Here is a 10,620-nt window from a genome sequence, read left to right on the forward strand (position 1 = left end):
GGGCTCTCCGCTGGTTCCCGTGTACGCGTTTGGGGAGAACGACGTCTACCGAATTCCCCGCATTGCGGGCTCTGCGTGGTGGAGGCGCGTGGGGGAGAAGTTTCGCAAAGTCACGACCTTTGGTCTTCCCCTGTTCCTTGGTCGTGGCTGGTTCAACTACAGCTTTGGCATCCTGCCGCACCGCCGCCCCATCACTGTGGTGGTTGGGGAACCCTTGCCAGTGCCGAAGATCCCCCAGCCCACATCAGAGGACCTGCAGGATTGGCACGACAAGTATGTCACGGCCCTCAAGCGGCTCTTCGACGAGTACCGCGCTGTGTACGACGTGGAGTCCAGTGGTCTGCGTATTCATTAGCGTTTGTAGTGTTGAGTGTCCGTGCCGTTTTTATTTTGCATGACGTGTTCTTGGGTTCCTGCGTTTAAGTGTGGGCATGTGTGGAGTGCCGAATCAAGTGAATTATTGGTTTTTGTCCGAAGTGAGCTTTGAGCAGCTTGGCGGTTCTTTTTTTTTTTTAAATATTTTTTGTAGTTTTCATTGAAGGGTGCGTGGTGCAGCAGCGTTGGTGGTGGCTGTTGTGAAGAGTGGGCGGAAGTGAAAAGATGGGCGAGTGGGAGTGGCTGTCGCATTGCATGTGACCATTGCTTGCCGCCGCATACGTACGCAGTGTGTTCTTATGTGTGTGTGTGTTGGTGCTGTGGGGTTGTCAACGCTCGCTCTGGTGCACTTTTCTCTGCCTGACCTGTTTCGTGGTGGTGTGTGTCTTTGTAACATAAAAATAATGTGTATATGTGTGCAAGTTATCTATACTTGTGTGCATACACTGCGTGAGGGTGGAGGCAAGGAAGCGAATACACCACACACACATACAAAAAAAAAAGGAGTTGAGGGACGTTGTCAAGACGGCCACGTGAAGCAGCGAAGATGGTGCTTATGTCTACCTATCGCAACAGCAGGCTGGTGTCGAAGGAGTTCCTGCATGGCCCTGTGATGCGATTTCGTGCGCTTGGTGAGTACTACTTTCAACGTGCGTGGAACGGCACGCTGAACTGGGCCCTTCCTGGAGAGTACCGCCTGTATGCCGTGATGATCCCCTTCATCTACTTCTACCACCGCTGGCACCAGGAGCACAAGCTGGACGTGGACCACGTGGAGAAGGCAATGATCATGCGGTGGGGAGGCACACTGGAGGACGTGCGTAAGTTGTCCGCAGAGGACCAGCTGCGGGTGCGCTGCTTCACGGACATAGAAAAGCTTTACTCCGCCTACGGCCCGAAGGACATCAATGTGCAGCCGGCGGGCGACACGCTTCCTGGAAAGGACTTTTACAAGAAGGACGGTGAGGGGCATAGCCACTGAGTACGTTTATGGTTATTGTTATCCTTACATTATCTACACCTTTCTTTGACGGTCACTAGCCGTGGCGGCTGTATGTGTGTAAGGGGGGAGGCAGCTGTCGATGCGTCACCGCGGGCGTGTGGCGGCGGACATCAAGAACAGGAAGGAACGTGGATGGTGGTAAGGGAGAAACAGATGATATGGCGTGATGAAATAGTCTCTGTGGTTTAAGAGAGATCTGTTTCTCGCAAGCAAGGGAGGAAAATGTTTAGCGGAATAGTAGCTGTTAGCCATGCATTGCACGTGAATGTGTCTGGTGGAGTGTGCGCGTCTGTGTCTGTGTGTGCAGTGCCCCTTGATAATCGTCTGACGGTGAGTGTAGGGCGGCTGACGGATTGCGGTGGATTGACACCCACACATGTCGCCTTCCAGTTAAAGAAAAGAAAAAAGGAGTTAAGTGGATCATGTGGTTCGAGGTCAGGCACAATATGGAGCGGTGTGTGGGCGTCCGCCGCCGCCTTAACTGCCAAGGTTGAACGCTGTGGTGCCGCACAGTCACATCGTTTTTTTTTTTTATCTCTTTGCCTTTTTCTTCCTGCATGCACGCATAACTGGGCGGGGGCGGCCGGTGACAGTTTCAGCCTTCACAGGGAGCCGCCACCACCTCCTTCACGAAACCAAAGTAAAAAAGGAACAGATAGGGGGACTAAACTATTATTATTTATTTCTTGTTGCTTGTGTGTGTGTGTGTGTGTGTGTGAGTACTTCGAGCTACAGAAAGCGAGAGAGAGAGAAGCGAAGCCGACCAAACAATAAAAAATAAAAAACTGAAGAAATGATGGGCACAGTTGTGCTTCCGCCGTTTGTGGCTGCCGCCATCGTTGAGCACGCCAAGCGCCGCCGCAGCTCCGCTGGGTACCTTGTAGGGAGCCGCAGCGGCAACCAGATCAGCATCACGGACTACATCCCCTGCACCCACGAGTCCACAGACGATGTACGCACGCGGACGTACCTGGAGGAGCTCAAGGAGCGCGTCTCGCTTAAGAAAAGCTACACGCCCAGCATCACGCTGGTCGGCTGGTATGCGGCGGCCACGCCGGAACCGGAGAATGAGCGAGAGTTCGAGTTGTGGTGTCAGGCACCAGGCGCACGATTCACTAAGAATCAGGCTGTCATGCTGGTTGTACGCATGCCGAGTGCAACCGACATCAGTATTCGCTGGGAAGCGTACATCACAAACAATCTTAGGAAGGGGGACACTGCTCAGTGTGAGCGGAGGCAGCAGCTAGCCGTCTCCATGGAGGCGGAAACGCCGTCCATGAACGTGATGTTGTCGGAAATTATTTCCAAGACGCTCTGCGGCGGCGGCGTGCCATACCCGACGGACCGAATTACGAACCTCGACCACGTTGCGGCGGATGCGGCCGCCAGAGAGGGGGAACTAGGCAGAAAAGACGGCAATCGAAAGGACGCTGAGGCGCGACAGGTGGAGTCGGCCCTGCTTAAGGTGCAGGAGAAACTCAATCAGGCCATTTCCCACGCCCGCGCCATCCTTGCCTCGGGTCACAAGCCCAGCAGTGAGAGCGCCGCCATTGTGGAGAACTACGAAACAATTCTGGCGGAGAAGAAGGAGCAGAGTAGTCGCGATAACTTCATCACGGAAAGCTATAAGGATGCGCTGATGATAAAATACACCGCAGCCCTGCTTCGCCGTCATTTGACGGAGATTGAGCGCCATGGGCGTCAGGACATGAAGGATAAGACGCACCACGGCCAGGGCGGTGTGGCCAGTCCACATGGCCCACGCAAACTTGGTGCTGCATTTCGCTAAACGATACTCGTCCAGAACACGGCGGTGGGCATGCAGGAAACATCGAACGCGAGGGCTGAGATGAGGGAATGGGGGTTATCTGTTTCCCGTAATTTCTTTTTCTCATTGTCTTTTTTTGTTTGTTGCATGTCTTTCCGTCTGTCTTCGCGCTTTGCTGTGTCATTGCGCGTGTAACCTGGTGCGAGCGCGAAGTAAATGGTATCGACGGGGTCCAATCGTTGTTGTGTGTGCGTGTGTGTATCGTGGAGCGAGGGGGCGGCCGCGCATGCATTTTTTTTTCTTGTTCTTCTTATAAAAGTTAAGAATCCCGGTGAGAGGAGCGCAGGGCGGTGGAGTGAGTGGGGTGGGAGGATCGTGAGCGAAAGCGAGGGAGGGGGGTTGTTGAGGAGCAAAGAGGCAGGAGCGCACATAGAAGAAAACAACAGCCACCAAAACCTTCTCAGCACCACCGCCGCCGCTGCCGCTGCCGCACTAAATATATATATATAATTTTTAAAAAAAGGATATGTGCGAAGAGACGACATTTTATGCAAATTCACTTTTCCTCTTCTTGATGTGCGCGTGTTTGCGGTGTTATTTGCTGCTGCCGCCGCCGCCTCCGTCTGTCTTATGCCGCCTGGCTTGTCCCTTTGCACCCCTTGATGTATTCTTTTCTTTCTCCGCCTCCACTCCCTCTGTCGCATGGCCGCACACTGCCTGTGCCTGTGTGTGTGTGTTTGAAAAAGAAAGGGAGAGGGAGGAAAAGAGCACCCATGCCGTCTCCCGAGCGCGTCCTGCGCTGCCAGGAGCCTGCGGCTTCGCATGAGAGCCTTAGCCTCGAGTGGGCCTTTGGCTTGCACAAGGATTTTAGGTCCGTTATTCATAATCTCAGCTCCTCTCCCACGGAGCGGGTGGTGTTCTACACCATTGGGCACTATTGGTATCATCTACGATGCGGTGCTTAACACTCAGCGTCACCTGATGGGGCACCGTCACACGATTGTTGCCTCCGCATGCAGTCGTAGCCGACGCTTCATTGTGACAGCGGACAACGGCTCCAGTGAAGCGAATAAATCCCCCTGGGGCGAGGCGTTTTTGGTTAACGGCAGCCAGAAGCATCCGGGGATGACGAGCACTGGTGTGGAGCGGCATGACCAGCAGGGCGAGAATAACGCTGAGTATGACAGCTCGCTGATGATCATCTGGGATGCGCAGACGGGTATTCCGGTGCGTACAATATTGACAGGCCTTTACGGTGGGGTTATGGCATGTGCTATGAGTCTGGATGGCATGTACATAGCAACACTGAATCACCGCATCCCGCAGGAGATTATGCTCTGGGGATGGACCTCAGAGACGGAGATTGATGACGGCCGTGGTGTCACCGACACCCTCATCGGCGAACTCGCGCTGGTCAGCAACACTGTGCCGGAGTACTGCCGCTTGATTCCAGCCCAAGACAAGCAAACTTCCATTCGCTTCTCCGAAGATGATCCACACCTTGTGGTGACGAATGGGCTGCGTCGTGTGCTCTTCTGGTCCTGGGCGGAGCGCGAGCTAAAGTACTATTCCCCACCTATTTTGGCAAAGAACCTGAAAGTGTCCGTTGGCAACTTTACGCAAACGATGTTTGTTCCTGGCACCAGCATGGCCTGTAGCGGGACGGTCGATGGAGATGTGATTCTGTGGGAGGTGCAGCCACGTGATCGGGTCACGAAGGAGCAGGACAAGACGATGCTAAAGATGGTGCGGATTCATTCCTCTGGGGTCTCGTTTCTGACGTGGTCAAGTGGCTACATTGTCTCTGGAGGCATGGACGGGCATGTTAAGTTCCTCGATCCGAAACTGCGTCTGGTGGCGTGGTTTGAGGACCTTAACGGTGGAGCAGTGACATCTATCAGTTTTGACCGCCCCCCCATAGTTGCCCCACTAGTGATGGATGAGTTGCGCAGAGAGTTCAAGGCATCCACACAGAAAAAGGCTGCACTTGGCAGAACACTTGCAGTGGAGGAATTCTCGGCACCCAATTTTATGATCTCCACTGCCCATGCTATGATCGTTGACGTGGCGAGTAAGGCGTTCCATGGCGGGAATCCAGAGCTGCTTCGTGGCAAGCTTATTGTGCAGGGGCAGGAAAAGGGCATTCAGTGCCTTGCAGCTCATCCGAAGCTTGCACGGATTGCCGTGGCAGGGCATAGCGGCCATGTGCATGTATGGGACTACGTTGCAAAACAGGTGTTGGTCCTCAGTATTTTTCACGGCATACAAATTAGTTGCATGGCGTATGACCCAAAGGGAGAGTACCTTGTCCTTGGCTGTTGCAATGGCATTGTGAAGTTTCTCAATGCCAATACATTGGAGGAGAAGAAGACGATTAGGCCCAAGCGGTGTGACTGTGTCACACGTATGCTCTTCTCAGACGATGGTGATCGTCTCGCCACAGGGGACGCCAGCGGGTGTGTGAGTCTGTACGAATTCAATCACCCTCAGGGCAACATGACGAAGCCCATGGAGTGGGATATCGTGGGTCGTCACAAGACGCATAGGGGGGCCATTTCTGGGCTTCAGTTCGGTGACGACTTCGGCTTGCCACGCCTTCTCTCTGTTGGGGAGGACAAACGGCTTGTAGAGTATGATTTAATGAACTCCGAGCCGGAGTCAGGCTTGCTTGTGCGGACGGCACACAAGATTACACAGGGCGCCTCCCCCACCGGATTTCTGTGGGTGCAAGAAAGTGGTGTTACGAAAGACATGAAACGCCGCAGGCAGGGTGATGAAGCCGACATCGACGATTTCCTGCTTGTGTCAACCAACGACTACAAAATCACAGTGTTTTTAAGCGATTGGAGCCGTCAGTGCATCAAGTCTGTGCTGGCACCAACGTTTGGAGGTCCTGTAGCGGAGATGTTTACGGTGCCCTCGCTTCCAGGGAGTGAGCAAACGTGTTTGTTCTATGCCACTCGGGAGAAGGTGATTGGCCTGATACGACTGCCGCTGCTCGGTGACCCATGCATGTCGACGGGGTTTGTGGCGCACCCAGGCACGATCACAAGCGTGGCAAGGTCGTACGACGGTGCTTTCGTCTTTACCGCTGGCGGCGATGACCAGTCCGTGATGCAGTGGCGCGTGAATGGGGAGAAGATTGTGCCCCATGCTGACACCGCACTGGCGGAGACCGCCTCCACTGAAAATGGGGACGAGGTCCCATTGGATCACCTTATAGCCGCCGTCGAGGGCGGACGTGAGGGACAATTTATGCGTGAAATTGTGGACTACTTTTACTACGCTCAGATTCGACTTCAGGGGGAGGAGACAACCGCAAAGCGTGAGTTGCTAGGGGCGGTTCCCTTCTCGCAGCTTCCGAACCTTTTCCGCGCTCTCGGGTACTACCCGTCGGAGCTAGAGATTGGTCGCCTGACGTACGAGGTGGCAAACATTTACGGTCCAGAGGATGAACCAGTGGAGGAGTGTGACGTGGGTTGCATTCCGCTAAAGTTCTCGCAGTTTATGCGCCTGTACGTGAATTACCGACCCGTTTACGGCATCGCACGCCAAGATATTGAGGCCGCCTTCCTGGCACTCGGGGCGGACGCGGTCACTGGCCAAATCACAAGGGATGTTCTCTTTAAGCTGCTGAGCACGCATGGTGAGCCTTTGCAGCAGGAGGAGATTTCGGCGGGGCTACGATCACTGCTTGGCGAAGGGGTGCGCCTTGAAATGCTTGAGGACACCATCACGGCCCGCGCCTTTGCGGAGAATCTGCTTGGATTTGAGGATTACGACACCTTGGGCACGGAAGAGAATGCGGTGGAAGTGCAGGACAATAACGAGGAGGAAACGTTAGTGGGTGACTAAGTGCGGCGCTCGCGCGTTTTTTAATTTGCTTGTTTGCTTGCTCCACCGCTGCTATGATGACGATTAGGACGAAGATGTCTTACTTTCCGTCCACCCCGTGTGTTTGCCTCGGTGAACGGGGGGAGGGGGGGGAGCACAAGGAAGGCGAAACAACAACCCCCGACAAGAAGAAAAGAAAAAAGAGAAGGGAGGGCAAACGAGCAAGCAAACAACTTTATGTAAATGGAACCTGAATTAGTAGACACGTATGTGTGCATGTCTCTCAGAGAGAGAGGGGGCAGAGGGAGAGAGAGAGAGAGAGAGAGATCGTGCACGGTTATGATGTTGAATGCAATACATCTGTGTCTCTGGTTTGGTGGGGGGGGGCGGTGACATGTGCCACTAAATGGCTTGCTTCCTGCACGTCGTTGCATCTTGTTGTTGCTGTTGCTTCCCCCATCTCTGTCCTCTCGCCGTCTCGTCTCTAGTGCGTCCCCGCCCAGTCACACTGCAGGGAAACCAGAATTAGCATCTACCACCGCGTCTTTGTACTCTGTCACAACTGAGGCGTGGCTCTCAACTCTCCCCACAGGAAGGGACTGACAGACGTTCCTTACTCTTTCACAACGTTCTATTGTCATTGTCGTTTATTCGTCGCTTGACGTTGGTGTGTCACTCATGGTTCTCTCCCCAGCGTCGTCTTCCTTGCTGACGCCATCTGCGGCTCCATTCGGCGGTGTGCGGGTGTTTCTGCACATCCGCGAGAACACTATCGGCGCTGGGGGTAGTCGCATGAAGCACTATGCCAAGAAGGCCCTGCGCAAGCTCGGCGCCACCCTGACGCTCTCGGAGAACACGGCGGACTTGATTGTGTTTCACTGCGGGAATGAGTCGCTTCTTGAGAACGCGATAGCACATGGAAAGATCATCGTTGCCCCGGCGTACCTTCAGGAGTGTGCCAAGTGCATGGAGCGGTTGTCGACTGAGGCGTTTCTCGTTCACCCACGACTGGGTCACGCGCAGGGGACGGAAGACGCGGCCGTAGGGGATAACGCCGCCGGACGCGACGAAGAAACGGAGGAGGAGCAGTGCCCGCAGGCGGAGCTACCGCCAAAGAGGACCTCCATGGGGTTGTCCACCATTCCCTACCTTGATGACGTTGCGGAGGACGAGCGTAAACACGCGGCGGGGGGGCGTGTCGCGGGCTTTGAGGTGCAGAGTCGAGCCACCACAAGACAGGTAGCAGCGCCTGCTGTTGTTGAAGATGATAGCACGGACGAGGGCAACCGCACTGGTGGCCCGTTTCTCTATGTGGGCGCCTTGGATGCTCCTTGCGCGGAAGAAGCAGCGAGTACCGTCGCCGTGGCCACATCGTCATCGTCAACGGTAACCGCAAAGAGGGGCAGACGGAATTTCACGGACGGCCCACCAGCAGTGCGACGCAAACGTGGGCAGTGCATCTTTGACAGTGTTGGCGGTGAGCACTCGGATGGGGTGCTGAGTAAGAGAACGAGTAAGTTACAGAAACGAACGACCGCGTCAGCGACGAATGATGGGACGACAGAGCCCACGATGGCCTTCACGGACGCCCGCCTCATCACTTTGTTGGTTACTGCAGAGCCGGGTGTGAAACATGACATTCATTCTGGTGCGTCACATGTCCGTCATCCCACGACCCTTTCGCAGCTCCGCATTGCCGTGGCCGGGGAGGATGAGTGTGAAATTCAGTTTCTCTGTGACGTTGTTGAGCAGCTGGGAGGTATCTTTGTGCCACGCGTGTTTGGTCGCGTGCGGAAGCCAACGCACCTGGTTTTGGGGGGGCGGGGGGAGCTGACTCCGATGGTGTTGCTTGCCAAGGCGCTGGGTATCCCTGTGCTGACACCGCAGTGGCTCTATGATGCTATTTCCTTGGGGGAATTCCCGAAGATTATCTCTGCCCATCTGCATCCCATGTACTCAAGTAACGTGCGCCTCAGTAGCACTCTCAGTGGGAGGAAGGAAGAGGGAGACAAGGAAAAGAAGGAGGAGCAATCTGGTGGTATGCCGATGCAAATGCCTCGGAAGGACCCGAGCATTGAGAATACTCTTATTGGCATGTTGCAGCAGGACGTTGGTCCCAACTATAGGCCTATCTTTCTTGGGATGGTGTTCGCCTTTGTCAGCCACTCCCCGCTTGTCCACGCCTACCAGTTCACGGAGCTTGTGCGTATTTTAGGTGGCTTTGTTTCACGCAGTTCGTTGAGTCTGAACCTCTCCGTCCTCGTTGATCTTGGATACGGTGCCCCCCTCTCGCAGGAGGAGGGAGTGGAGGGAACATGCGAGGAGGAACAAGGCGATGTGTCGAGAGCGGCGGGGGTCAGAAAGCGAAAACTGCGTCGAAGGGTCGTGCGAGGTGCGGAAGGGGAAGGGGCTGCCGTGGAGACGCAGTCGATTCCCATGACGTATCAAACCGCGCTGAGCGACGGTGGCAGCGTGACACGGCCCACTTCCCATGATGTCTTGCAGCGTCTCATGACGCAGCGCCGCCAGCGCGATCTCCCTGTCATCCCTGTGGTTTCTGTGGAGTGGATCATTCAATGCATCTTGCTTGGCGAGGCGACTGAGACTACGCCGTTTGAGGTTTCACTGAGCCTGCAAGAGCATCTCGGTGCAGTGGAGGTCGACCAATCTAGCGAGACAAAGGAAACCGCCAACAGCAACAAGGCCGTCGCCTGCACCCCGCCGAGGCAAACGAGGTGCCTCGGGAATAACAGCACGAGGGAGGGGAGTGGCGGCCGTGGCAGGGTTTCGTGGCAAACCCCTGTGGTCACCAGTCCGTTTGCAAAGACCTCTGAGGGACCGAGTAGTGCGATGAAGCGGGCAGAACAACAGTTAAGCACACAACAGCTGCTTCTTTCGTTGGAAAGTGATGAGGAGTGAGGCCTTTCTTCTTGTTCTTGTTGTGGTTATGCTCTTGCTCTGCGTAGGTGTAAGCGTGGCTGCTTTTGCATCCGCGTCACTAACAAACAAGAGAAGCAATAGCGAGAACGGTGAGTGAATCATTTTACTTTTTCTTCTCCTTTGCTCCCCATCGGCCTCGTTTTCTTTTTTTTTTACTGTCATTTGTGTTGCTCCTGTTATTGTGCTTCTTATTTTTCCATGCATGGAATGTGCCAGCTTTTTGGTGTATTTCTGCCGTGGGTTTCCATCTGTTTTCCCGTATTTTGCTTATTTTGTCTTTGCGTGTCTTTTCTCCCCCACGGGGGGGGGGGGGGGTGTATTGGTTTGCTTTGGGGAAGGGGTGCCTTGCGCAGCTCCATTGTGGTCCTTTTCCCACGTTTTTCCTTCCTTTCGTGCCGTAGCAACCGCGTTGCGGGGAACGCACATATACGCCACAGCGCCCGCACTCGGTCTGAGCGTCGATAGGTGGACATTAGTACGTACACGTAGTTGCATACCCGTGTGTGTATAATATATACGGAGACTTTGGCTCAGTGGAGGCAGGACGGCACAGTCACGTAGGGAAAGGAAATCGTTATCGTCCGGGGGCGTCTCTTTGGTTGTCGTTCTCTTTTGCTTTTCCCGTCGGCCTGTCTGTCGGTGTGTGCGTGGGTGCTTTAGCATTGACCCCCCACCCCCTTTCCATCTCTAGCACGCTCAA

At 54.7% G+C, this 10,620-nt stretch overlaps 4 protein-coding genes across 4 annotated transcripts, besides 5 other annotated features; all 4 read left to right on the forward strand.

Moving 5' to 3' along the window:
* Positions 1–931: 931 nt before the first annotated feature.
* TraAM80_04071 (uncharacterized protein) lies at positions 932–1,357 on the forward strand (the record flags this gene model as incomplete). The annotated part of the gene is made up of 1 exon (XM_029381015.1): positions 932–1,357. One exon carries the CDS (start codon positions 932–934, stop codon positions 1,355–1,357), a length of 426 nt encoding a protein of 141 aa, XP_029239108.1.
* A 287-nt stretch (positions 1,358–1,644) lies between these two features.
* Positions 1,645–1,682: a microsatellite.
* Positions 1,683–2,072: 390 nt separating this feature from the next.
* Positions 2,073–2,099: a microsatellite.
* Positions 2,100–2,174: 75 nt separating this feature from the next.
* TraAM80_04072 (putative glycerol kinase, glycosomal) lies at positions 2,175–3,167 on the forward strand (the record flags this gene model as incomplete). The annotated part of the gene is made up of 1 exon (XM_029381016.1): positions 2,175–3,167. The coding sequence occupies one exon, from the start codon at positions 2,175–2,177 to the stop codon at positions 3,165–3,167; it is 993 nt and encodes a 330-aa protein (XP_029239109.1).
* Positions 3,168–3,612: 445 nt separating this feature from the next.
* Positions 3,613–3,637: a microsatellite.
* A 331-nt stretch (positions 3,638–3,968) lies between these two features.
* Positions 3,969–7,001, forward strand: TraAM80_04073 (uncharacterized protein; the record flags this gene model as incomplete). Its single annotated transcript, XM_029381017.1, has 1 exon — positions 3,969–7,001. One exon carries the CDS (start codon positions 3,969–3,971, stop codon positions 6,999–7,001), a length of 3,033 nt encoding a protein of 1,010 aa, XP_029239110.1.
* A 264-nt stretch (positions 7,002–7,265) lies between these two features.
* Positions 7,266–7,307: a microsatellite.
* A 351-nt stretch (positions 7,308–7,658) lies between these two features.
* On the forward strand, positions 7,659–9,899 carry TraAM80_04074 (uncharacterized protein; the record flags this gene model as incomplete). The annotated part of the gene is made up of 1 exon (XM_029381018.1): positions 7,659–9,899. The coding sequence occupies one exon, from the start codon at positions 7,659–7,661 to the stop codon at positions 9,897–9,899; it is 2,241 nt and encodes a 746-aa protein (XP_029239111.1).
* Positions 9,900–9,904: 5 nt separating this feature from the next.
* Positions 9,905–9,940: a microsatellite.
* The last annotated feature ends 680 nt before the right edge of the window (positions 9,941–10,620 follow it).

This window comes from Trypanosoma rangeli, assembly GCF_003719475.1.
Source record: "Trypanosoma rangeli strain AM80 chromosome Unknown Tra_15.4_contig_00114, whole genome shotgun sequence".
In the NCBI taxonomy this organism is placed as follows: Eukaryota; Euglenozoa; class Kinetoplastea; order Trypanosomatida; family Trypanosomatidae; genus Trypanosoma; species Trypanosoma rangeli.